Below are 27142 nucleotides of genomic sequence, written 5' to 3' on the forward strand. Positions count from 1 at the left end.
GTGAAATCAGTCCTATTTCTTGCCCTCAGGAAGCTTACCATCTTTTGTTCTACATCTCCCACAGCCCTGGAGGTTCCCCGACTGAAGCAGAACCTGACCGACATCCTAGTGAACGTCAGCGACTCCATAGAGATGAGGTGTAAGGTGGACGGCGCCCACATCCCTGACATCAACTGGTACAAGGACGAGAAGCTGGTGGAAGAGGTTTCAGGTACAGGCGCCGATCTCCAAACTTTTCGGGGTTTGGGAGGTCAGCGGGGAAGGACCCACCTTGATAGGAAGGGAATCTATTTTCAGAAGAGAAGTAACTGGTCAGTGAAGCCAGCAGTAGGAAGAGGCTGTGGGATTCCTCAATTTAATTGCTTTCTTCTCTGTCTCTCTCCCCTATGCTGGTCAGGCACGCGTTAGCTAAATGGCTTCTCTCAGCAAGGGCCTGCAGAGCAGGGCGGGCCTGGTCCGACATGGTTGCTGCCCTATAGGATCATGACCCTATAGACTGTCCCTAAGTGTTCCAGGGAGGCTGAGAGGATGAGCTTGGCTCTGGTTGGGACTGGGATCCCGAGGCTGCCCTGGGTTTGCTCTAGAAAGGACCCAGGAGGGTCTCACGCCAACCCCATCTCCCAAGAACCTTCCAAAACCAAGAAGACATAGAGCTGAGTTGGACTAAATCAATCAATCAATTGTATTTATTGAGCGCTTACTGTGTGCAGAGCACTGTACTAGGTGCTTGGGAAGTACAAGTTGGCAACATACAGATACAGTCCCTACCCAGCAGTGGGCTCACAGTCTAAAAGGGGGAGACAGAGAACAAAACCAAACATACTAACAAAATAAAATAAATAGAATAGATATGTACAAGTAAAATAAATAAATAAATAGAGTAATAAATATGTACAAACATATATACATATATACAGGTGCTGTGGGGAAGGGAAGGAGGTAAGATTGGGGGGGATGGAGAGGGGGACGAGGGGGAGACGGGGAGCGGATTGGCCCAGCCAATCCACACCCCAGTGCTGAACTTCGGGAAAATTGAGAGAAGGTGCTGATTGCTAGGGTCTCTCCCTTAATGGCACTGAGCATTTTATTAGAGACAAGCAGTGACAGTCCTTGAAGAGAAGACAGTCTGTCAGGGTGGGTGAATCAGGGGGCATGGGATGCCCCTAAAGGAGGCTTCAAGAGCTAGAAGGCGCAAAATTGGCAGCCTCCCAGATTACGCTTGGCTCTGTGCTTCCCTCCAGCACTTGGCTTCAAGGCCTCCAGGCCCTCCCTCCAGCCCCCATCACTGCTCTCTGATTGCCTCCTAGGAATCGACTTCGCAGACTCAAACCAGAGATTGAGCATCCAGAGGGTAAGGGAAGAAGATGCTGGGAGATACTTATGCAGCGTCTGTAACGTCAAGGGTTGCGTCAACTCCTCGGCTAGCGTGTCCGTGGAAGGTAAAGAGGGCAGGCCTGCCAAAGGGACCTTGGAGGGAGGGTGGGTGGGACAGATAGGGAAGCAGCCTGGCATGTAAGAGTCCTGGAAGAGAGAATCCGGACTTTCTTTTTTCTTGTGGTTGCACTGGCTTCTTTGGTCTCTACCCTATCGAAGCAGCGTGGCTCAGTGGAATGAGCATGGGCTTTAGAGTCAAGGTTCATGGGTTCAAATCCCAGCTCCACCAGTTGTTAGCTGTGTGACTTTGGGCAACTTACTTCACTTCTCTGTGCCTCAGTTCCCTCACCTGGAAAATGGGGATTAAAACTGGGAGCCCCCCGTGGGACAACCTGATCACCTTGTAACCTCCCCAGTGCTTAGAACAGTGCTTTGCACATAGTAAGCACCTAATAAATGCCATTATTATTATTATTAGAACAGTGCTTTGCACATAGAAAGCGCTTAACAAATACCATCATTATTATTATTATTATTACCCTTTGAAAATGGAGAGATGGGATCCCTGGATCCCAGTGTGACCGAGGGCAGAAGGGTGACTGTAGGGAGGACACTGAACTCCTGACTCTCTTGAGATATTTCCCCAATCCTTTGTGTTATTATACATGCGGTTGTAGGGAAGATGATTCCCAATATTCTGATAGGGAAGCTGAGGCCAGAGAGGGTAAGTGACCAATCCAAGGCTTTACAGCAAATTAAGTTGATGAGTAGTAGTAATCAATGAAGGATGCTAGTTACTGAGAGATTACTAAGCACTTGGAAGAGTAATAATAATTATTATGGTATTTGGTAAGCACTTACTATGTGCCAAGCATGCTGCTAAGCACTGGGGTAATCAGGATAATCAGGTTGTCTCACATGGAGCTCACACTTTTAATCCCCATTTACAGATGAGGTAACTGAGGCCCAGAGAAGTTGTGACTTGCCCAAGGTCACATGGCAGACAAGTGGCAGAGGCGGGATTAGAACCCACGTCTTCTGACTCGCAAGCCCGTGCTCTTTCCACTAAGCCACGACAAAGCAACAGCATGGGTCAACTCGTTCCTGGTCCTAAAGAAACTTACAGTCTAGTTGGGGGCGGAACAGACATTACAATAAATTACAGATATGGCAGCGTGGCTCAGTGGAAAGAGCCCGGGCTTTAGAGTCAAGGTTCATGGGTTCAAATCCCAGCTCTGCCAGTTGTTAGCTGTGTGACTTTGGTCAAGTCACTTCACTTCTCTGTGCCTGTTACCTCATCTGTAAAATGGGACGAAGGCTGTGAGCCTCCCGTGGGACAACCTGATCATCTTGTAACCTCCCCAGTGCTTAGAACAGTGCTTTGCACATAGTAAGCGCTTAACAAATGCCAACATTATTATTATTATAAGTGTGGTAGGAATGAGGGTAGGATGACTATCAAGTACTTAAAGGTTTCAGATCCAAGTGCATAGGCGAAGCAGAAGGGAGAGGGAGTAGTGGAGATGTGGAGATGTGATTTTAATTCCAGTGCTTACAACAGTGCTTTGCACATAGTAAGTGCTTAATAAATGTCATTATTATTATTATTATTATTATTACTATTATTAGTGATAGTAATGGTAACATTTATTGGGCACTAACTTGGTGTAGTGCACTGTTCTAGGTGCTTGGGAAATACAGGCTCCCTACCCATAAGGTTCTTACACTCCAAGGGAGGAGACAAACATAAAAAATTATTAAGTGGGTACCCAAGGGAAGGATGCTCACTGCCTGAGGGCCCTGTGGCTTTGCGGTCACTTCCTCCTTCAGCTTCTCTCCAGGAGGGGCTGGTGGGAGTGGCAGTTCACCATTCTGACGAGGCCCCTTCCCTCCTCTCTTTAGGGTCTGACGACAAGACCAACGTGGAGATCGTCATCCTCATAGGAACCGGGGTCATTGCCATCTTCTTCTGGATTCTCCTCATCCTCATCTTCTGTAACATTAAGCGGGTGGGTTCGTCAGTCTGCTCCAGAGCATCCTAGGAGGAGAGATGAAGATGGGGCCGGCCGGAGGGAGCGGGGTTGGTCCTGTCCTTGCTCTGCCTCCAGGCCTTTTCACTTCACCGCCTTGAGGTTCCGGGCTCCAGGAGGGTCGTTCATTCATTCAATCGTATTTATTGAGCACTTACTGTGTGCAGAGCACTGTACCAAGCGCTAGGGAAGTACAAGTTGGCAACATATTGAGACGGTCCCTACCCAACAGCGGGCTCGCAGTCTAGAAGATTGGTCAGGGTCAGGATTGAGCTGGGAAGTGAGCTTTTTGGAAAGCAAAATTAGAATTTCAGGCACGAGGTGGGAATGTGCTCCTTGCCAGACCAAGCAACATTGTGAGAGAGTGGATGGCACTGACACAGGAGAGCCCATTATGGGCAGGGATTGTCTCTCTTTGTTGCTGAATTGTACTTTCCAAGTGCTTAATACAGTGCTCTGCACATAGTAAGCACTCAATAAGTACGACTGAATGAATGAATGAGAGAATGAAAGGCACAAAAGAGGAAAGAAGATGAAAGTGTTTAGCAAACCCAAAAGCTCATTTTGGCCTGTGTTTTTGCCCTATGTGAGCTCAAGTCCTTCTAGACTAAAAGGGAGAGGGTGGACACTCAGGGAGACACAGCCTATGGAATTAATCAACAGTATTCTTGAGAACTAATTATGTTCAGAGAGCTGTACTAAGTACTTGGGGGTGTATGATACAACAGAATTAGCAGACACATCCCTGCCAGAACCACAAAGGATGGGCCTTTGGAAGAAAATGAACTGGAAGCTAGCCGGGAGGTTGTGTTGGTTTATGTTGATGAAAATGGGGCCCACTCGCCCTCTCCTCTCTGCCCATCGGGAGGAGGGCAGGAGGTTTTGGTCTTGTGGCTGTAACCCCCTTTCTTGTCCCCCAGCCTGCACATGCCGACATCAAGACCGGCTATCTGTCGATCATCATGGACCCCGGAGAGGTCCCCCTCGAGGACCAGTGTGAATACCTGCCCTACGACTCCAGCAAGTGGGAGTTCCCCCGGGAGAGGCTCCGCCTAGGTGAGGACCCCCCGCCACCACCACACATACACTCCCCCGTGGTCCTGGGGTACCCTTGTATAAGGCCTCAACCAGGACTTGCTAAGTTGATTATCGCTTTAAAAGTTGTAGTCTCTCCCCCGGCACATACAGCAATCACTAAGCCATGCTGGCTTTGAGGGGTCCACAGGAAATCTGTCACATGAGGCCATGGAGTGTGGGGGTTCCTGCAGGCCCTCGAGCCTCCGTGAGCGAAAGGAATGGAGGAAAGAGAAGCGGTGTGATCTAGGGGGTAGAGCCTGAGCCTGAAAGTCAGAATCCCGGCTCTGCCATTTTATCAATAACAATAATAATAATGATGGCATTTATTAAGGGCTTACTATGTGCAGAGCACTGTTCTAAGCGCTGGAGAGATTACAAGGTGATCAGGTTGTCCCACAAGGGGCTCACAGTCTTCATCCCCATTTTACAGATGAGGTAGCTGAGGCACAGAGAAGGTAAGTGACTTGCCCAAAGCCACACAGCTGACAATTGGCAGAGCTGGGATTTGAACCCATGACCTCTGACTCCAAAGCCAGTGCTCTTTCCACTGAGCCACGCTGGGATTAGAACCCACGTCGTTCGGACTCTCAAGCCTGTGCTCTATCCACTAGGCCATGCTGCTTCCCCCACTTTTCTTCTGTGTGACCTTGGACAAGTCACTTAACTTCTCTGTGCCTCAGTTACCTCATCTGTAAAATGGGCATTAAGACCGTGAACCCCATGTGGGACACGGACTCTCTCCAACCTGATTAACTTGTATCTAACCCAGTGCTTAGTACAGTGCCTGGCGCATAGTAAACGCTTAGCAAATACCATTAAAGACAGAGAGAGGGGGAGATGACGCAGCCACACACCTGGCTAGGGCGGGCTGGCACTCGGAAGAATGAAATTCCATTTGGAAAACTCATCCCGGAAACAGAGCCGCTGCCTGTGCAGCCCTTAGGCTGACCCCTCTCCAGGCGTGTGAACCCAAGGCTCCCACCCTCAGCGGTCGGGGCTGCCACACTCCCGGTTCCCACGCACCCCAGACAGGGGCAGCCAATGTCCCCTCACCTTGCTGGGTGGTTGGTTTCCTGCCTCAGTTCTTCCTGCAGCCCCTCTCTTTTGTTGGGGGCGGGGAGAACCACATGGGCAGACAGCCACCTGGGAGGGGAGGATGCTGGCCCCCTTCCTTTTCCCTTCTGGCCCTTTTTTTTGTTGTTCTCTCAGTCGGTCTTTTCTTCCCGCAGGTCCCTTCCTGTTTTGCCTTGCCTCCTCCTGGTTTTCAGCCCTCCCTCTGTTCACTGACCCTCCAGTCCGGTCCACGTCCACCCCGTGGTCTCCTTCTCCCCTTAGGTTATGCACCAGATCCAACCTCTCCCCCTTCTAGACTGTGAGCCCATTGTTGGGTAGGGACTGTCTCTATATGTCACCAACTTGTACTTCCCAAGAGCTTAGTACAGTGCTCTGCACACAGTAAACGCTCAATAAATGCGATTGAATGAATGAACCTCACCTTGCTCGCCTGCCTGTGTTCTGCACTCCTCCATCCCCTTCTAGTCTGGCCTAGCCCTCCCGGGCCCTCCTCCAATCTGAACTCTCGCTGACTCTCCCCCACGGCCCGCGTCCCAGTTCCCAGTGCCATTTCCTTGACCTGTTCCTCCCATTCTGTTCCTTGGCAGGAAAAATCCTGGGCCACGGAGCCTTCGGGAAGGTGGTGGAGGCCTCGGCCTTTGGCATCAACAAGGGCAACAGCTGTGAGACGGTGGCGGTTAAAATGCTGAAAGGTACCTGGATAGGAGACTGGTAATCTGAACATGAGCAAGAAAAACTCTGGGGTAGCTGTCAAGATTTTGCCCCCGAGTGAGATCCATGTACTTCCTCCCCTGATCCTATCTCATTTCCAGTCTCTCAGCTTCCGGCCTCATCCTCTTCTAGGCTGCCTCCTCCTCTTCTTCATCATTTCTCAGGTTCTGTTTCAGATGCCCTCCAGCACATTAAGCAGACATGGAACCTCTCCCCTAGGGGCTGAGGATCTGAAACAGACCACACTGCCATGGAGAAGAACATAGAGAGAGATCTAGTGCTTAGTTCAGTGCTGTACACACTGTAAACACCTAATAAATACTTTTTATTTATAGATAGAAAGTTCTGAGGCTTGAGCCTCTCCTTCTTTTCAGACCTATTTGTTCAGCGCTTGCTATGGGCCAGGTACATAGCCTGGGGTAAGCACTGGAATAGATGCGAGATAATCAGGTTGGACACAGCCCCTGTCCCACCTGGGACTCGCAGACTTAATCCCGATTTTGTAGGAGGGTAGCAAGCACAGAGAAATTAAGTGACTTGCTCAAGGTCACTCAGCAGACAAGATTAGAACGCAGGTCCTCTGACCCCCAGGCCAATGCTCTTTCCACTAGGCCACACTGCTTCCCATTGCGTGAACCTCTTGGGCTCACACAATGCTGAGAGCACTTTACAGCCAACCATCAGGTGGGCCCACATGTTCTCTCTCCTTTTGCTGACTTGCTTGGCCAGTAGCATCGTCAGGAAGCTATTTATAGTCCATTTATCCTGTGTAATAGTAGGGACAGTCCTGTACTTGCCTAGATCCCTGGCTGTGAACCTCTCACCCGATTTCCCCCCAGAAGGTTTCCCAGGTGGCCCTGACAGGCCACTTCATTTGCCCTTCACCGGATCTGTTGAGGTTCAAGCAGGATCTATCCCAGTTTGCACTTGTGGCCTGTTGGAAGCTCGGACCCCATTCCCAGACCTCCTTTCCTGGCTGCAGTTCCTGTCTTTGGGTTGCCAGGAAAACACCGGGGGCTATTGGAAGTGGCTTCTCGTGGGAGACTTGATGAGGGGCCATACCAAGCCCAGGCAGTCTTCCCAACAGATCCTCGTGATTTCACCCTCCGATCCCGCTCTGCTCCCTCTGCTAATGTAGGCGGAAAGAGGGACAGATGCTGAGCTGAAAACATGCCTCCTAGGGGGCCTTTTCAAAGCTCCCAGGAGAACCAAGAGGTTTAAATATTAATGCCATTTGGCCTTTGGTTTTCAAGCCTCTGAATTTTCTCTGGATTCCCCCTCTAAGAGTAAAGAGAAGCAGCGTGGCCTAGTGGATTGAGCACGAGCCTGAGAGTGAAAAGAAGCTGAGTTCTAACCCTGGCTCCGCCACTTCCCTACCATGAGACTTTGGGCAAGTTACTTGCTTTCTCTGTGCCTCAGTTACCTCTTCTGAAAAATTCAATCCTATTTCAGTCGTATTTATTGAGCACTTCCTGTGTGCAGAGTGCTGTACTAGGCGCTTGGAAGAGTACAGCGGAACGATAGACTGACACAGTCCCTGCCCACAATGAGTTTGCAGCCTAAAGGGAGCAAATCAGGGTGATGCAGAAGGGAGAGGGTCCGGGGGGGCTCACTCTGACCCCCCCTGAAATGGGGATTAAGACTGTGAGCCCCATGTGGGACATGGACTGGTCCAACCTGATTAGTTTGTATCTACCCCTGTGCTTAGTACAGTGCCTGGCATATAGAGCTTAACAAATGCCGTAAAAAAAAGTAAAGGCAGCCGATGTGCACAACAGCTTTCCTAATTTTGGGACAAGGGAGTGTTGAGGGGAACCATTCATCTCTCTGATGTCTGTTTCCAGAGGGAGCTACCGCCAGCGAACACAAGGCGCTGATGTCGGAGCTAAAGATCCTCATCCACATTGGAAACCACCTGAATGTCGTCAACCTGCTGGGTGCTTGCACTAAGCCCAACGGTAAGTGCCATTAAATGTCCCGGTGGGGGGCCAGGGGTAGAGACGAGGAGTCTTCTAGATTGGCAGCAGGAGTCGGGGTAGAGGAGACGGGATGGGCTGCCTGACTGAAAGTCACCCCTAAAAGGTTAGCCACTGAATAGAAAATACCTAAGCTCCAGCTTTGGGGCTCCAGTGCCCTCATTTATTTCCCCAGGCCAAGCCCACCAGTCAATCAAACAATGGTATTTATTGAGCACTATGTGCAGAACACTGTACTAAGTGCTTGGGAGAGTGCAATACACCAGAATTAGAGGACTTGCTCCCTGCTCGTAATGAACTTCAGTCAATGGGTACAAATGGATATTTGCATGAGAGTGTAATTGAGTGTGTCCCATGTGGGACAACCTGATTACCTTGCATCCCCCCCAGCGCTTAGAACAGTGCTTGGCACATAGTAAGAGCTTAACAAATACCATTATTATTATTATTATTATTATTATTATTATTACTCAACTCTGCAAGAACCACTTCTCCTTTTGACCCAGGCCACTTCTCCCTGTTTCCCAAATGGGGCCCAATCCCCTCCCTTCCACTATCTAGAGTTTTGTGTAAGCGCCTCATGGGCAGGGATTGTGTTTCTCCAAATCTGCTGTGTTGTAATAATAGTAATAATGATTGTAGTGTTTGTTAAGTGCTTATATGTGCCAAGCACTCTATTAAGCGCTGGGGTATAGATACAAGCTCATCAGGTTCCACATGGAGCTCACAGTCTAAACAAGAGGGAGTACAGGTATTGAATCCCCATTTTGCAGTTGAGGGCACTGAGGTGCAGAGAAATAAAGTGACTTACCCAAGGTCACACAGAAGATATGTGGTGGAGCTGGGATTAGAACCCAGATCCTCTGGCTCCCAGGCCCGTGAGCTTTCCACAGTGCTACTAAGCGCTTAGTATAGTATTCTGCATGCAGTATGTGCTTAATAAATATCTTTGATTGAGGGATCGTATTACCCATGTCACTTATTTCTTGCATTACAGTTGAGTCCACAAAGGTGGTGAGGGAGTGATGTGCCTTTTGAGGGGAACTGGCACCTAGTTACCCATCAACTGTATGCTCATGGCACTATGTCTGGGCCAGAGGGAGAGAAGAATTGTGTTAATCGATTGACTTGGCAACATATTACAGTCTAGGAGGCTCCGATTCACGTGCTGGGGAAGCGGAGTGATGCTGCTCTTTGGGCTGTGTCCCAAGAGAGAGACACAGCTGCTTCCACTCTGAGAGTCGGAGCGGGTTGGGACTTTGTGACCTCGGCGTCCATTCTTCCCATACATCCCAATGTTTCCCAGCCCCACCCGTGCCCAGGCGGTGCCCTCTGGAAGTGCCACACTTCACCACACCCTTCTTCCTCTCTCTTTCCTCTTCCAGGACCTCTCATGGTCATCGTGGAGTTCTGTAAATACGGGAATCTTTCCAACTACTTGCGGACCAAGCGCGAAGGATTCAGCCCGTTCAGGGTAGGCTGCCTTCTTTTCTCTGCAACAAACTTGAAAGGGGGTGGGGGCTCCTTTACCATACAAGAGAACAGTTTGTGTAAAGGTCATAGGTTCAAATCCCGGCTCCGCCAATTGTCAGCTGTGTGACTTTGGGCAAGTCACTTCACTTCTCTGGACCTCAGTTCCCTCATCTGTAAAATGGGGATTAAGACTGTGAGCCCCCCGAGGGACAACCTGATCACCTTGTAACCTCCCCAGCACTTAGAACAGTGCTTTGCACTTAGTAAGTGCTTAATAAATTCCATTATTATTATTATTATGTACCAAATGGGAGAAAAATTCTATATAAGTCCATGTGTGGCCCTTAAAAAAAATCCTAGTGGAGGTTTGAGTCCTAGAACAGGACTGACAAGAGTTCTGCAATAGAGTTCCAAAGCACTGGTATTCCTCTGCTGAAGCAGAGACCAGCCCCTCCAAGTTGGGGCGTGTGTGTCAGAGCCCCCTCCTCGCCGCAGTGATTAGTTAGAGTGTATCACGCTGTCCTCTGTGACCCTGTCCGTATCCTCAGGAGAAGCCCCCAAGGCTGAGGAGCCAAGTCCGCTCCATGGTGGAAGCGGTGAAGGCCGACCGGAGGAGCCGAGCCGGGACCAGTGACAGTGCCATCTTCGTCAGGCTGCTGATGGGCAGGAGCCAGCCTGCCCGGGCCCAACCTGTCCAGGAAGGTAAGGAGGTCTGAAAACTCTCCATATGATAGCCTTGTAAGTGACTGGCCCGAAGCAACACAATGACTGGCAACACGTCACACCAGTCCCACCCTAGCCTGAATTTCCAATGATGGGCAGAGGGTTGTTTTTTTTGTTGCATTGGGTTGCAGGATCCTCCTTGTAGTACCGCGTCTCTTCCCCTGTAGATACTAAGTGAGAGTGCCAGTGAGCGTCGGAGGCTGGTGAATTTAGTCAAGCTGTCAATCGCATTACTGAACATCCTTGAGATGTATACCAAACTGGATATGAAGATACCAGGTTAAAGGCTGAGAAGCAACAGAGCCTGGGCCTGGGTCTCAGAAGGACCTGGGTTCTAATCCTGGCTCCAACACTTGTCTGGTGTGGGATTGTGGGCAAGTCACTTCACTTTTCTGTGCCTCAGTTACCTCATCTGTAAAATGAGAATGAAGACTGTGAGCCCCATGTGGGACATGGTCTGAATCCAACCTGATTAGCTTTTACCTACCCCCAGAAGTTAGTACAGTGCCTGGACTAAAGTAAGTACGTAACAAATGCCGTTAAAAAAAATGAAGACTACGTAGTTCTCTGCCAACAGAGAGATTACAGTTGAACAGAAGAAACAAGTAGATAACCATAATCCATAAAAAGAGAGTCAATAATTAGGGTCGGTAGGGGAGGGGTAAATTACGTATTGTCTGAGAGAAGTTCCAAACTCAGACAGTCTTCTGGGTCTCTCTAACTAGGAATTATTATTGTTGTTATTATTATTATTATTATCAATAAGCACTTATGGGGGACCAACCATTGTGGTAGGTACAAAATAAGCAGGTCAGACACACTCCTATCTCATAAGGGGTCTCAATCGAAAGGAGAAGGAGAAAAGGTATTAAATTCCCATTTTACATATGAGCAGCAGAGAAGTTAAGTGACTTGCCTATGGTAATTCAGCAGTCAAGTGGAGGAGTAGGGATTAGAACTCGGCTTTCACTCTCTGACCTTGTTCCTTCAGCTAGGCCCTACCGCTTCTTAATGGGATAGTTCTTTTCCCAGCCCTGACAGGAAAGTCCTGTCTTAGTGCCAAACAATGCTGCTTCCAGCCTTGTGGAAGTCTGTAGGTGCTGAAAAGGTCACCGCACCTGGGTCAGGTCATCAGCAAATTGCTTACACTGTACTTAGCAATTGTATTAAGTGCTTGGGAGAGCTCATGAGTTTTTTGCTGGCGATTCACAGACCTAAATTTCCCCTTGTTTGTTCGGAACAGTGGATGATCTGTGGCAAAGCCCACTGACCATGGAAGACCTGATCTGCTACAGCTTCCAGGTGGCCAGAGGGATGGAGTTCCTGGCTTCCAGAAAGGTGAGTTGGCTTTAGAATCTGGTAAAATTGCACTCGACACACTTCCAGAAGGACACTGCATGAATTCCAGAAACCAAGTATTAAAGGGTTCTAAAGCAACTCTAAAAAATCTGACTCAGGAAAGACAGACCTCCATTTAATGCCTTATCTTGGAGGGGGGAGAAAGACCAGAGTTCAGTGGAGTGGAATGGGGAGTTTTTTTCATTCTCTCCATTCATTCATTCATTCAATCGTATTTATTGAGCGCTTACTGTGTGCAGAGCACTGTACTAAGTGCTTAGTACAGTCTCCAGCCTTCCCCCAGGCACACGAGAGAGAGAGATGTCTTTGTGTTCTGTGTTGTTGATCAAAACCTTTGGTGGAGTGTGGTACATAACTTGTATTTGCTTCAGAACAATTAACTGTCAGCACCTGGCCACTGGTAAACTAGGACAATCTGACTCTGTGCAAAGCAAATAAATTGTCAAGGAAAGAAAAGAAAAATGATAAACAACTGAATAGTTTATCCAGCCAAGAAGCAGCAGGTTGGATGGGGTAGAGAGGTGTTTGTGGGTAGGGAAAGGTGGACATGTTTAATTGGGCCCTGGGGATTTAACAACTGTTATTATCGTTATTATTATTATTGCTATTATGTTCGTTAAGCACTTACTATGTGTTCTAAACACCATTCTAAGCAATGGGGTAGATACAAGTTAATCAGGCCGGACACAGTTCCTCCCACATTGGGTTCACAGTCTAAGTAGAGGGAGTAGGATTTAATCCCCACTTTACAGCTGAGGAAACTGAGGCACAGGAGAAGTGAAGTGACTTCCCTAGATTCACCCAACAAGCAATTGGCGGAACTGAGATTGGAACCCAGGTCCTCTGACTCTCGGGCCCATGCGCTTTTCACTAGTCCATGCTGTTTTAATGTTGGCATTTGTTAAGTGCTTACTATGTGCAAAGCACTGTTCTAAGCACTGGGGTAGTACAAGATAATCAGGGTGTCCCATATAGGGCTCACAGACTTCGTCTCCATTTTATAGATGTGGGAACTGAGGCCCAGAGAAGTTAAGTGACTTGTCCAAAGTCACACAGCTAACAAGTGGCAGAAGTGGTATTAGAACCCTCAACCTCTGACTTCCAAGCCTGAGCTCTTTCCACTAAGCCACGCTGCTTCATATAAACCTAGGAATATCTATAAACCTGCAAAATGTGTATATATATATATATATATATATAATGTGTTTTATTGTTTATATTATATTATTTATATTATATTATATATCCTGCAAGATTCAGTTCTGAATTGAACCTGGTGTTGCTGGGATTTGTGGATGTGTCAGAGAAGCAGTGAGTCCCAGGGTGAATTTCCATTTGAGGGCTGGCTGGCCAGATTAAAGCCTAGGTCTCTGGGCCTGCGAACCCCTAAAATTCTGACTTCCTGCTTTCATTTTGTTATAGAGGGAAGCTTCCTGGTATTTCCATTTCTTATTTCCTCTAGGGAGACCTTTGTCTCGGATTCTTTCTGATCTCCTCTCACTCTCATTTCCCCCTAGTGCATCCACCGAGATCTGGCGGCACGCAACATCTTGCTGTCAGAGAACAATGTGGTGAAAATCTGTGACTTTGGGCTGGCCCGGGACATCTACAAGGATCCTGACTATGTCAGGAAGGGCAGCGTGAGTTCGGGGTCTGAGATCAAAAGCCCTTGGATAAAGGCGGGATTTAGAATAAATACATTTTTTCAAAAGTGGGTGAAATCTCCTCAGTGGGGAAATCATTCAGATGCCTCATCCTGCTAGGAATGCCAGCAACTAGTAGCAGCAGCAGCAATCAATCAATCGGTGGTATTTGTTGGATGCTTATTGTATGCAGAGCACTGTGCTAAGCTCTTGGGATAGTACAGTACAAAAGAGTTGGTAGACCTGTTCCCTGCCCAACAAAGAATGCACGGTCTACAGGGGACAACAGATATTATAATAGATTACAGATTGTACATGAGTGTTGTGGAGCTGAGCCTGGGGGGACTATCACGTGTTTAAAGGGAAAAGAACCAAGTATAAGGATTCATTCATTCATTCATTCAATCATATTTATTGAGCACTTACTGTGTGCAGAGCACTGTACTAAGGGCTTGGGATGTACAAGTTGGCAACATATAGAGAGGGTCCCTACCCAACAGTGGGCTCAGCAAAAGGGAAAGAGAGCAGGGGAAATGAGTGTTTTGTCGAGGAAGGCCTCTTGGGAAGATATGCTTTTAGTAGGGCTTTGAAGGTGGGGAGAGTGGTGGTCTGTCATATATGAAGAGGGAGGGAATTCTAAGCCAGAGGGAGAATGCAGGCAAGGGATCAGTGGTGAGATGGACATAATTGAGATAAGGTAAGCAACTTGACATTAGAGGAGCAAAGTGTTTGGGCTGGGTTTTAGTTAGGAAATCAGCATGGTAAATTAGGAAGGAGAAAGCTGATGGAATGCCTTAAAGTCAGTGATAAAGCATTACTGTTTGTTGTGTAGGTGGATGGCAGCATAGATTAAGTGCCTTTTATGTGCAAAGCACTTCACCGGACATTTAGGAACATGTATGAGAAGTAAAATATCCGGTCCCTGCCAGTCTAATTGGGGAGACATGCAGGTATAAGCGACCAAATATTCAATGAGTAACAGAGTTGAATGAATTAATAAACTGACATATACATGAAGGCTAAAGCTTTTGTTGGGGCAGCATGACCAGAAAGTGGAGAGATTATTATTATTTAATTTGTTAAGCACTTACTATGTGACAAGCATTGTTTTAAGAACTGGAGTAGACACTAGTCAATCAGGTAGGATACAGTCCCTGTCCCACATGGAGCTCAGAGGCTAAGTAGGAGGGAGAACAGGTATCTTATCCCCATTTTTACATATTAGAAAACTGAATCCCAGAGAAGCAAAGTGATTTGCCCTAAATTACACAGTAGGTAAGTGGTAGAGCAGGTATTAGAACCCAGATCTTCTGACTCCAAGCCTACTACTATTCTATTACTCTGCTTCCGTCTCTCAGCTTCCTAAAATACCTGTCCATCTTAATCCATTCACAGGCCCCAAATCTCCCCATCAATCCACCTGCCAGGAATGTTTGTGTTTCTTTGTTGGTATAAGGGAGAGAATTATTGGATCAGTGACTTTGTGTAATTTGAGTGGTCTTGCCACTCTCATCTCTTTTCAGCACTGAGCACACTAGGAGGCACTTGCTAAAAAAATGTCATAAATTATCAGGAATAATATTGTGTTCCAGGACCATACTACTAATATCTCCTATAGACTGTAAGGTCCTTATGGGCCAGGATTCTGTTTACCAATTTTATTGTATTGTACTCTCCCAAGTGCATAGATAGTACAGTGCTCTGCATACAGTAACGGCTCAGTCAACATCACTGGCTGATTCACTTGAATTGAGGTAATACTTTTATCTATTTTACCTCAGTTAACTAATTTTATCCCTAAAATACCCCGGGGAAGTAGGGAGAGACAGGCATTATTTATTATACCCGTTTTGCAGACAAGGAAAAGCAGGCGCAGAGTTGTTAAATAAATTGTCTGAAGCCACACAGCAAGTGAGGAGAAGAGTCGAGGCTATCACCCAGACGTCCTGACTCCCCAAACTTTGGTCTTTCCACTAGACCATGATGCTACCCCCTCCATGAACAGGATTTCCGAGGGTGTTTTGCGTGACTCTTTCTGTGTGCCTCTCTTTCCCAGGCCCGCCTCCCTTTGAAGTGGATGGCTCCAGAAAGCATCTTTGATAAAGTCTACACCACCCAGAGTGATGTATGGTCCTTTGGAGTTCTGCTCTGGGAGATCTTTTCTCTAGGTGAGTGGATAATGGGGAGCCTGGAGAAGAATCAAAGGGAAAGCAGAGGTGTCCTCGAGAAGGAGAAGCGTCTCTTTCTGCAGCGCCGGCTGTTGTGAGCTCATTATGGGCAGGGAACGTGTCTGCTAATTCTGTTGTATTATACTCCCCCAAGCTCTTAGAATAGTGCTCTGCACATAGTAAGCTCTCAAATATCATTGATTGATTGATTGATTAGGAGATGGACGAAGAAGGTGGTTGGGGGCAGAGAGGGAGTTTTCCTCTATAGGTGCTGGGAGGAGAAGCAAGGACTTAACTCCTAGGGATTTGGAGAGACAGGTCAAATAGGAGTTGGGTCCTTGTGTTGTTTGTTCATTCATTCACTCAGTCGCATGCAGAGCACTGTTCTAAGTACTTGGGAGTGTAAAATGCAACAATAGACACAATTCCTGCCCACCACGAGCCTACAGTCAAGAAGTGGGAGACAGACATTAATAAAAATAAATAAATTACAGATACGTACACGAGTGCTGTAGGGCTGGATGGGGGGGAGAAAAAAGGGAGCAACACAGAAGGGACCAAGAAAAGGGGAAAAGGGGGGCTTAGTCAGGGAAGGCCTCTTGGAGGAAATGTGGTTTCCGACTGTGCTTACCTCACTCAATTGTCATGTAATTGTCTAGGTGCATCGCCATACCCTGGAGTGCAGATAAATGAGGATTTCTGCCAGAGACTGAAGGATGGCACCAGAATGAGAGCTCCAGAATATGCCACAGCGGAAATGTGGGTCTCAGACATCAGCCCCAAACAGACACCAGTCACCTCGTGCCAGGCTGAAAACTAAGTCCAACCAAGCACCCCTCTGGGGTGCCCTGAACCAGAAGGGTTTGCTCTCCATTGCCATTAAGATGGAGTTGATGTAATAGTTGGAACAAACCCAGAAGCTTCATGCAAAAACCGGGTTTTAGGGTCCGTAATGAGCCTCCAAACAAAAAATTTATCCCGGTGTGTGTGTGGAATGACTCAGTCTGAGTAGGAGGCAGCCCCTTTCTTCATCCCCATGAGGCCGTCATCTTGTTTAATCTCCCCAAAGTAGAAAGGGATGAGCTAATATGGAAGACAGAATTGTTTTCTTCTCTTGACAGATACCGCATTATGCTGAGCTGCTGGTATGGAGATCCCAAAGAGAGACCTACGTTCTCTGATTTGGTGGAGATCCTAGGAGATCTATTGCAGGAAAATGTTCAGCAGGTGAATCCCTTGCATCCCTTTGCATCCCAGCACCAACTGGTACTGGTCTGGTTGAGTCAGACCATGGAACTGGGCTGGTAGTCTCAGATTATGACACTGGGCTAGTTTTCTCAGACATCGGTACCAGGCTCAGATAATGGCACTGGGCTTGTCGTCTCAGACACTGGCACTGGCCTGGTTATCTCAGACTATGGCACTGCACTAATTGTCTCAGACATCCGAACTGGACAGATTGTCTTAGAAACTGAGAGCATGAGCCTGAGAGTCAGAAGGACCTGGGTTCTAATCACAGCTCCACCTCTTATCTGCTGTGTGACCTTGGGCAAGTAACTTATCTGTGCCTCAGTTACCTCACCTGTAAAATGGGGATTATGACTGTGAGCCCCATGCTTGTTATGGGCAGGGAACGAGTCTGCTAATTCTGCTGTATTGTACTCTTCCAAGCACTTAGTACAGTGCTCTGCAAATAGTGAGTGCTCAATAAATACGATTAATTGATTGGTTGATCCATATGGGACATGGACTGTGTCCAACCTGATTGGATTTTATCTATCCAGCCCTTACTACAGTATCTGGCACATAGTACTTAACAAATACAAAAAAAAAATGGCACTGGTCAGTTTGTCTCAGAAAATAGTATGGGGCAGGTGGTACAGGGCTGGTTATCTCAAGCAGTGTGGCCTAATGGATATAGCACGGGCCTGCAAATCAGAAGGACCTAGGTTCTAATTCTGGCCCCGCCACTTGTCTGCTCACTTCATTTCTCTATGCCTCAGTTATCTCATCTGTAAAATGGGCATTAATACTATGAGCCCTCTGTGGGACCTAGACTATGTCCAACCTGATTAGTCTGTATCTTCCCCAGCACTTAGTACAGTGCCTGTCACTTAGTAAATGCTTAACAAATAACGTTTTTTTAAAAATAGGAATTGTGTCCATCAATTCTATTGTATTGCGTTCCCCAAGAGCACAGTACAATAAGGTCTCAATAAATGCCATTGATTGATTGAATGGCTGATTTATGTGGGGAGAATCTTCTGGTTTTTTTAATGGTATTTGTTAAGTGCTTATTGTGTGCCACGCACTGTATTAAGTGCGGGTTTCAACACACGCTAATCAGGTTGGACATAGTCCACGTCCAACATGTGGCTCACAGTCTTAATCCCCATTTTACAGATGAAGTAACTGAGGCACAGAGAAGTGAAGTGACTCGCCCAAGTGGTGGAGCCTGGATTAGAACCCAGGTCCTTCTGATTCTCAGACCTGTGCTCTATCTACTAGACTGTGCTGCTTTGGCTGAGTGCCCCAACCCGGGGGATTTATTTCAAGTTTGGGCCACAGAATAATAATAATAATAATAGCTCTGTCTCTGAAGTTTTCCCTGTCCTTCTTATCAGGAGGGGAAGGACTACATCCCCCTCAATGACTCCCAGAGTTCCGAGGATGACGGTTTTTCCCAGGTGCCCTCCTCTGCCCACCAGAACTCCGACGAAGAGGAATTTGACATGAGACTCCGCTGCCATAGTCTAGCAGCAAGGTAAGGCCCTATTTTCCCCCTGGTGATCAGACCAAATAGGATTAGATGGGAAAAGCAATTTGGAAACTATTGAGCAAAAATCCAAGAAAGAATTAGACTATCAAATGTTTTAAATGGTCCTGAAATCAGACCATCAGGATTTACATGAGTCCTGTTTGAGTCTTGGAAATAAAATATGCACAACTGGGGGAGATTTTCCGTTGGTTTTCAGCGGGACCCCATGATTTTCCCTGCTCCTCCTCAGTTCCAATAGCACTGTGATTGAGTAGCTGGGAGCCTTGGCTCATGGAGGTCAAAGGGGAAAATGATCTTGTAAGTTCTTTATGGGCTAATTCTGTTGTACTGAACTCTCCCGAGCACTTAATATAATAATACAGTAGCACACAGTAAGCGCTGAATAAATACTAGTGATTGCTTGATTTTCATTCTAGATTGTAAATGTGTTGTAGGTAGTGAATGTGTCTGTTTATTGTTATATTGTACTCTTCCAAGCACTTAGTACAATGCTTTGCACACAGTAAGCACTCAATTCATTCAATTGTATTTATTGAGAGCTTACTCCGTGTCATTCCCTGCCCACAACATGCTTGCAGTCTAGAATGGGGGAGGCAGACATCAATACAAATAAATAAAATTACAGATATGTACATAAGTGATGTGGTGCTGTTAGGCAGGGAAGAGCATGTGCCTAAATATAGTAAGCACTTAACAAGTCCATCATTATTATTATTATTATTAAATATAGTTGAATAAATGAAAGTTCATTTGGTCCATTTACTGTCAGTAAAGGATGGTTCTCTTCAAGCACTGCCTGATTTGATTAGAAATCAATCAGTCAATGACATTTATTGACAGTTTGCTATGAGCAGAGCACTGTGTTAAGCACTTGAGGGACTAACAGTAGTTAGTAGACATGATCCCTGCCCTCAAGGAGCTTATAGAAATGATATTTATTATTCTATTTATTTTATTAATGATGTGTATATATCTATAACTCTATTTCTACTGATGCTATTGATGCCTGTTTACTTGTTTTGATGTCTGTCTTCCCCCTTCTAGACGGAGAGCCCGTTGTTGGGTAGGGATTGTCTCCATTTGTTGCTGAATTGTGCTTTCCAAGCGCTTTGTGCAGTGCTGTGCATACAGTAAGCACTCAATAAATACGATTGAATGAAAGAAGGAACTTGGTGTTGCTTCCCTTCCTCTCCTGGGATTGACTTTTTTTGTTTATTGAGGGCATAAAATTAGTCTTGCTTTTAAGATCAATCAGTGGTGTTTATTGAGCACATACTGTGTGCAGAGGACTGTACTAAACGTTTGGGAGAGCACAATACAACAGAATTGGTAGATATGTTCCCTGTCCACAGTGAACTGGAGGGACATTATTGTACATTTTGGGTCTTTGGCATCATTCCCTTCAACACCCTTTTCCTAACCCGTTCTCCCCATGTCTTCTTCCTCATACTCTTCTTGATACAAGGAAAATAAACTCTGTTTCACAGAATAAACTGCTTAGGCCAGGAGCCCCATGAGGGATAGGCACTGTGTCCAAATTTTTGATCTCGTATCTACCCCAGCATTTAGCACAGTGCTAAGCACATAACACAACACAGTCATTATTACTATTCAGAGCTGACTAGTAATGGTGGTGGAGTTAGGGAAGTGGCTCTGGGAAGGGTGGAAGGACGGGAAAAGTTAGGAAAATCTGAGAGGGGCATGTGATGCTAAAGTCATTACTGCAGCAGTTCCTTTTGCTGGGAGTCAGAAAGTTGTGGGTTCTAATCCCAGCTCTGCCACCTGTCTACTGTGTGACCTTGGGCAAGTCACTTCACTTCTCTGTTCCTCAGTTTCCTCTTCTGTAAAATGGGGATTGAGACTGTGAGCCCTATGGGGACAGGGACCGTGTCTAACCCGATTTGCTAGTATCCACCCCAGGGCTTAATACAGTGTCTGGCACACAGTAAGCATGTAACAAACACCAGAATTGTTGTTATTATTATTACTTTTCTGCACTGTACATTTTCTTCAAACAGATACTATAACTGTGTGTCGTTTCCTGGTTGTTTGACCGGAGGGAATCAGATAAGGTGTCCATCCAGAATAAAAACCTTTGAGGAGTTTCCCATGACACACACGATGTATAAGACACACCCGGTAAGTTATGGCGGTGGGGAGGGTAAGTTAAGGTATTTGGTGTCTAGTCTGCAGAGTTTCAGTATGAAGCAGGAAAGTACAGCAGGGCCAGTTCAGTTCATCCATCAAACACTTAATGGGGCGATCCTCCCACAGACTGCCTGTGAATACATCAGACGATCCCCTTTACCGACTCCCCAGTGGGTTAGAGCCTTTCAGGGGTCATCTCACTTTTGCTAGCCCTGAACAATCTCATTTTGGAAAAATGACACCACAGAGCTGTCATGATGACTGAATACAAGCTCTTCACCACGGGACACCCCGGCTTCACATGATATTTTCCCTGTTCCCATTACTTCCTCTATTTGCTTTTATTAAAAGTCTTATCTCGGCTCTGTGTACCAAGTGGTAAGAATGACTCATCTGTCAAAGATAAGAATGATTAAGCCTCCTTTGTCTCCTTACAGGACAACCAGACAGACAGTGGGATGGTCCTGGCATCTGAGGAATTTGAGAGGATAGAAAACAGACACAGAAAAGAAGGTGGATTCAGGTAATTTCTCTTTCCCACCCGCTGGACAGATTATTTTCAGACCTTCGGAGCCGTGTCTCTGGGCTTCGATTTTTCCATTTGTAAAATGGTGTAACCGTATTTAGTTTATTAAAAAAACAACTATGAATTGAAGGATTTATCATAACATGCAGTAAGTCCAACCACTACCATTTCCAAACACCAGTTTTGCCATCTAATGACTCTCAGAATTCCACTCATAGGTGTCCATTCTGCAAGGGTGATTCCCAATCTCAATCATCCCAGATCTGTGAAGAAGACCTGAGAGTCTCCTTTCATGGCAGAAAAGGCCAAGAATGGTGGCTTTCGGGCCTGTGAGCCCTTTGAAGTCTGCCCCCTTCCAGTTCTCATCCCTCCCACCCCCCACAAAATTAATTCCTGCCCAGTTTATGCTCCTGCACTCAGAATGAAAAGTTGGCATTTCTGCTGCGGCTGAAATGTCTCTGTTACCAGCATGCGATCAGTCAGTCCAATTTATTGAGCACTCACTGTGGCCCGAGCATGGAACTAAGGATTTGGGAGAGTACGATACAATAGAGTTGGTAGATATGATCCTTGCCCACAGGAGCTTACAGTCTACAGGAGGAGGCAGACATTGAAATAAATTTTAGTTATGGAAAATAGTAGAGTATAGGGATACATACCTAAGTGCTGTGGGATTGCGTTGAGCATCAAAGTGCTTAAGAGGGTAAGGAAATGAGGACTTAGGGAAGGCCCCTTGGAGGTGATATGATTATTGGAGAATTTTGAAGGTGGGGAGAGTTGTGGACTGTCAAATATGAAGAGGGAGGGAGTTCCAGAAGGAGGATATGGACAGAGACAGGGTAGATGAGATCAAGGTACAAAAAGTGGGTTGGCATTAGAGGAGTAAAGTCTGGGGAATGGGTCGTAGTAGAGGATTAATGAGGTAAGGTAGGAGGGAGAAAATTGATCGAGTGCCGTATGGCTGATGGCACGGACCTTCTGATTGATGTGGCAATGGAATGGCTGACGATGGAGGTTTTGGAGGAGTGGGGAGATATTGACTGAAGAGATTTTCAGAAACGTGATCTGGCAGCAGAGTAAAGTATGAACTGGAGAGGGGAGAGACATTCCACTGGCTTTTGTAAATATCGCTGAGGTTCACTGTCTTATCCTTACACTCTAAGATTGATTTGATTCCTTAAAAGAGTAATTCCTTAAAAGTAATTCCTCAAGTTCCAAGATTCATTTGATTCCTTTGAAGAGTAGTCACAAAGCTCCAGTGATGAAAATTTAGATGGGAAGAACATATTAAGGGGTAGGTTCAATAAGAAACATCAATTGCTGAATTAGTAAAACAAGACTATTTAAAATGTGACTATAGGTTGGAAGACTCAATTCTCTCATTTTAAAAGGATACATTATTTAAGCTAGGGGGAATTGTAAGGGCCAAAAGTGTTGATGATGATGATGCTGATGCTGATAATCATGGTTATGGTATTTGTTAAGTGCTTACTATGTGTCAAGAACTGTTTTAAGCACTGGGGCAGATTCAAGTTCATCGGGTTAGATCCACATGGAGCTCTCCGTACAAGGAGGAGGAACAACAGGTATTGAATCTCCATTTCACAGATGAGGAAACAGACACCGAGAAGTGAAGTGATTTTCCCCAAGTCACACAGCAGGCCAATCAGAGCCAATCAGAACTCAGGCCTTCTAACTCTCAAGCCCATGAACTTTTAACTAGGCCGTACTGCTTGGGATATTTCACGGTACATTCCTAAACATTAGGATGGATGGCAAGAAGGGTAACCATCAGTTAGTTCTACCCAGCATATGGTGGACACCATCACGTACAGAATACCGGACTGGACGGATTAATCTAATCCAGTCATGACATTTCATATTTACTCAGGTGCAAATCACTATGACACTACAAAGGCTATGTAGCTGATCGTCTTTTACCCAATGGAAAGATCAAATTCAAGGTGTTTCTTCCAATACCTAGGTTCCTTCCTCATATTGAGAGGTACTTTGAGAAGCAGAGAGGCAGTGTAGCCTAGCATACATAGCACAGGCCTGAGAGTAAGAAGCACATGGGATCTAAGCCTGGCTTTGCCAACTTGTACTTCCCAAGTGCTTAGTACAGTGCTCTGCACACAGTAAGTGCTCAATAAATATGATTGATTGATTGATTGTCTGCTGTGTGACTTGGAGCATGTCATTTCACTTCTCTGTGCCCCAGTTACCTCAACTTTAAAATGGGGATTAAGACTGCGAGCCCCGTGTGGGACAGGGACTGTATCCAACCTAATTAGTTTGTATCTCTCCCAGGGCTTAGTACAGTGCCTGGCACATAGTAAGTGCTTACCAAATACCAGTCAGAAAAAACAAACGGCGTCATGAGTCCTTCATGTCACTAAGGTAGCATTTAGTGCATTACTACAGTCGGAGACTGCTTGATTCCTGGTGACAAAGAAAATGCTCCCAGTTTACTACCAGTGAATCACTTAGGGCCAGGGAGCATCCAATTCAGTGGTTACTCATTTTAATAATGATAATAATAAGTGTGTTATTTGTTAAGCTCTTACTCTTTGTAGAGCTCTTTGTTAAGCTCTATTATTGCCAGGCACTGTACTAAGTGCTGGGGTGGATACAAGCAAATCGGGTTGGACACAGTCCCTATCCTGTGTGGGGCTCACAGTCTTAATCCCCATTTTACAGATGAGGGAACTGAGGTCTAGAGAAGTGAAGTGATTGCCCAAGGTCACACAACAGACAAGTGGTGAGTCGGGATTAGAACCTACGACCTTGTGATTCTCAGGTCTGTGCTCTATCCTCTACACCGTGCTGCTTCAACTTTACTTTGAAAGCGTACCTTTCTCAAGCAGTGTTCAGGCTTTCCTCACTTTGCACTCCTGGTGTACCTGTGTCCACGTCTACAACAGCACCTCTTCACTCCCACACAGTTTTGTTCGTCCAGATCCACGGATCCTAATTACACAGAGGATATGGTGTTAAGCGCAGGAGGAAGCTTGACTGAGAAATTGCCTCACGCTCTTTCATCTTAGTTAGAAAGTAACCATCCTCCAGCCCTCTCACTTTCCTTCCCTAATGCCAACCTACTCACTGAACACTGATTTATCTCACTGCCGACCTCTTGCCCGCATCCTGCCTCTGGTCTGGTGCCCTCCCTCTTCATATCTGACTGGCAATCACTCTCCTCACTTTCAAAACCTTATTCAAAGCACATCTCCTCCAAGAGGCCTTCCCCAACTAAGCCCTCATTTCTTCTTCTCCCACTCCCTTCTGAATCGCCCTTGCACTTGTATTTCCACCCTATATTCAGACCTCCTTCAGCTCCACACGCTTATATACATATCTTCTAGACTGTGAGCCCTGTTGGGTAGGGACCATCTCTATATGTTACCAACTTGTACTTGCCAATCATTTAGTACAGTGCTCTGCACACAGTAAGCGCTCAATAAATATGATTGAATGAATGAATCCGTTATCTAATTTGTTTATTTATATTAATATCTGTCTTCCCCTCTGGGCTGTAAGCTCGCTGTGGGTAGGGAATGTGCCTACCAACTCTGTTATATTGTACTTTTTCAGGCCCCTTAGTACAATGCTCTGCCCACAATAAGTGCTCAATAATTACTATTGGTTGATAAAGTTCCAACTATATCAGGCTAGAAACATAATAATGGCATTTATTAAGCGCTTACTATGTGCAAAGCACTGTTCTAAGCGCTGGGGAGGTTACAAGGTCTTTTCATCTTCAAACCTGGAAGACTTGGCTTGTTGAGAAGCAGCGTGGCTCAGTGAAAAGAGCCCGGGCTTTGGAGTCAAATGTCACGGGTTCAAATCCTGGCTCTGCCATTTGTCAGCTGTGTGACTTTGGGCAAGCCACCTAACTTCTCTGTGCCTCAGTTACCTCATCTGTAAAATGGGGATTAAGACTGTGAGCCCCACATGGGACAACCTGATCACCTTGTATCCCCCCAGCGATTAGAACAGTGTTTTGCACATAGTAAGTGCTTAATAAATGCCATTATTATTCTTATTATTGTTTGCATGAATGGAAACACCATGATCTAGAAGGACCTGAATTCTAATCCCAGCTCTACCACTTGTCTGTTGTGTGACCTTGGGCAAATCATTCCCCTTCTCTGTGCCTCAGTTACCGCATCTGTAAAATGGGGATTAAGACTGTGAGCCCCATGTGGGACATGGACTGTGTCCATCCTGACTTGCTTATGTCTACCCCAGACCTAGCCCCGTGCCTGGCACACAGTAAGCGCTTAACAAATGCCATTTTTTAAGAAAGAAATGAGAGCTCAGACTAATATCAGGCATCTGTTACATTTGCCTTCGCAGCAGTAAAAAGCCCGGCAGAAACGTGGATTCGAACAGGGAACGATCAGACCTAAGAGGTAGATGTCGGCCGTCATACCAGTCCCAGCTGGGAGGTCAGACGTTTTATAACAGCGAATATGGGGAGCTCTCGGAACACTCTGAGGATGGCAGCTATACCCCACCAGGAGAGCTGGCCAGTCCTCCCACCATCCACGCTTCCTTCTTCTCAGATCAGTATTGAAAAGATCACACCGCAGAGACACCGAGGTGGGAGAACAGCCCCTAACCCTTCGTGCCACACCATGACTGCAAAACAGGAGCTTCCCCCATGGCCAAAAGTACAGGATTATGGAGGGGAGAGATACTTCCCTCTGCCCACCAAACAGCTGAAAGACGAAATACTTATCGGGAGAAGACCAGAAACACGACGAACCTGGATTCACCTATTTCATCTCATTAGATTTCTTCCTCGTGAGCTAGTAGGAATTTTTTCCCCTTACATTAATTTTTTTTTTTTGGCTCTCTTCATGGCATACTCAGCTGAGAAGAATGAAAAACAAATACTAAGTTTTTCACAATTGCAACAAAAGCAATGAGGTCTTGCTGTAATATGCACTCAGATACCTGTGTCCCCTGGATAACCCCTGGATATATTTGTCTTGGACTCACAGTCTGATTTTTGTAGGTATCAATCTTCAGGGATCTAGACTGTGAGCCCACTGTTGGGTAGGGACCATCTCTATATGTTGCCAACTTGTACTTCCCAAGCATTTAGTACAGTGCTCTGCACACAGTAAGCGCACAATAAATACGATTGATAGATCTCCATTCCCTCTCCTTAATATCCCTTTGTGGAGGATCCTGGCTCACTTACCAACAGAAAACACTTCTACAACCGAGCCTTAATGGTTAAATATGTTTGCCTCTATTGGCTACCTTTGAGACTGAAACTAAGAATTTTTATAATTTTGTTATGACGGGTGGCGTGGAGGAGAGGAATTGCATCTTTTCCAAAGTCACTGTTTCCATGGTTTGTGATACCAGTGTGAATTCTGAAATGCAAAGACAGCCAACTATGTAGGGCCTTCTAATTGGATGTTTGAAAAGAATGGATTGAATCAAAGGAGAAAGTATTTTTTATTATCAGTTTTCAATTTCGGGAGTGGGTCATCAATAAAGACAAGCAAAAAAGAATTGTACGTATTTACAGTAACATTAAGTTGTTCCCCTTTAAACAAAGCTGGGAAAAGTTTGAATCCAGGTGAGAGTTGTAACTTGGGAAAGTAAATATCTGATATCAGTAGCAGAGACACCAGCAAAAGCTCCGTAGAGGAGCTCCATCTCATTTACCCATGTGTGCGTTTTTCGTGAAGGATTATTTAGGCTAAGGCCATGGTCAACCCAGTAAGATTGCCTGGTTTTTATGAAGGATGTCCAGAAAAGAGACGATTACGGGTTCCCAAGTGAAGAGCTCATGAAACTGATGAGTCCAGGAGAATCATGGCAAATTCTGTGAGGCCCATCTGGACACATTAGTGTTTGACATCCTTTGGAGAATCCATCCGTCTTTCTCCTTGGTTCAAGAAACCAACTACTGATCATCTTTACAGCAGCATCTCAAGAGACTCTTTGGAGAGGCCCCTGTGTCCCCCAAACCCCAAGATGTGTTTCCTGTGACTTGTTATACTTCACATTATCCTTTTCCATCTTTAGTCTCTGACCACTCCTTGTTGGCAGAAGCTC

General features: G+C 46.1%; 1 protein-coding gene across 1 annotated transcript in view; it reads left to right on the forward strand.

Moving 5' to 3' along the window:
- The window catches only part of FLT4 (fms related receptor tyrosine kinase 4), a 111248-nt gene extending 85086 nt beyond the window's left edge, over positions 1 to 26162 (forward strand). Inside the window, exons 14-30 of the mRNA XM_038740580.1 lie at positions 65 to 211; positions 1308 to 1439; positions 3277 to 3383; positions 4325 to 4460; positions 6143 to 6247; positions 8111 to 8224; positions 9628 to 9716; positions 10264 to 10417; positions 11682 to 11776; positions 13315 to 13437; positions 15497 to 15608; positions 16268 to 16367; positions 16730 to 16835; positions 18233 to 18372; positions 20406 to 20526; positions 20973 to 21058; positions 25421 to 26162. Coding sequence (XP_038596508.1) covers positions 65 to 211; positions 1308 to 1439; positions 3277 to 3383; positions 4325 to 4460; positions 6143 to 6247; positions 8111 to 8224; positions 9628 to 9716; positions 10264 to 10417; positions 11682 to 11776; positions 13315 to 13437; positions 15497 to 15608; positions 16268 to 16367; positions 16730 to 16835; positions 18233 to 18372; positions 20406 to 20526; positions 20973 to 21058; positions 25421 to 25640 — 2087 coding nt within the window. The 3' untranslated portion in view covers positions 25641 to 26162. The remainder of the gene's footprint in view (positions 1 to 64; positions 212 to 1307; positions 1440 to 3276; positions 3384 to 4324; positions 4461 to 6142; positions 6248 to 8110; positions 8225 to 9627; positions 9717 to 10263; positions 10418 to 11681; positions 11777 to 13314; positions 13438 to 15496; positions 15609 to 16267; positions 16368 to 16729; positions 16836 to 18232; positions 18373 to 20405; positions 20527 to 20972; positions 21059 to 25420) is intronic.
- Positions 26163 to 27142: the final 980 nt, after the last annotated feature.

Source organism: Tachyglossus aculeatus, chromosome X1 (assembly GCF_015852505.1).
Source record: "Tachyglossus aculeatus isolate mTacAcu1 chromosome X1, mTacAcu1.pri, whole genome shotgun sequence".
Lineage (NCBI taxonomy): Eukaryota > Metazoa > Chordata > Mammalia > Monotremata > Tachyglossidae > Tachyglossus > Tachyglossus aculeatus.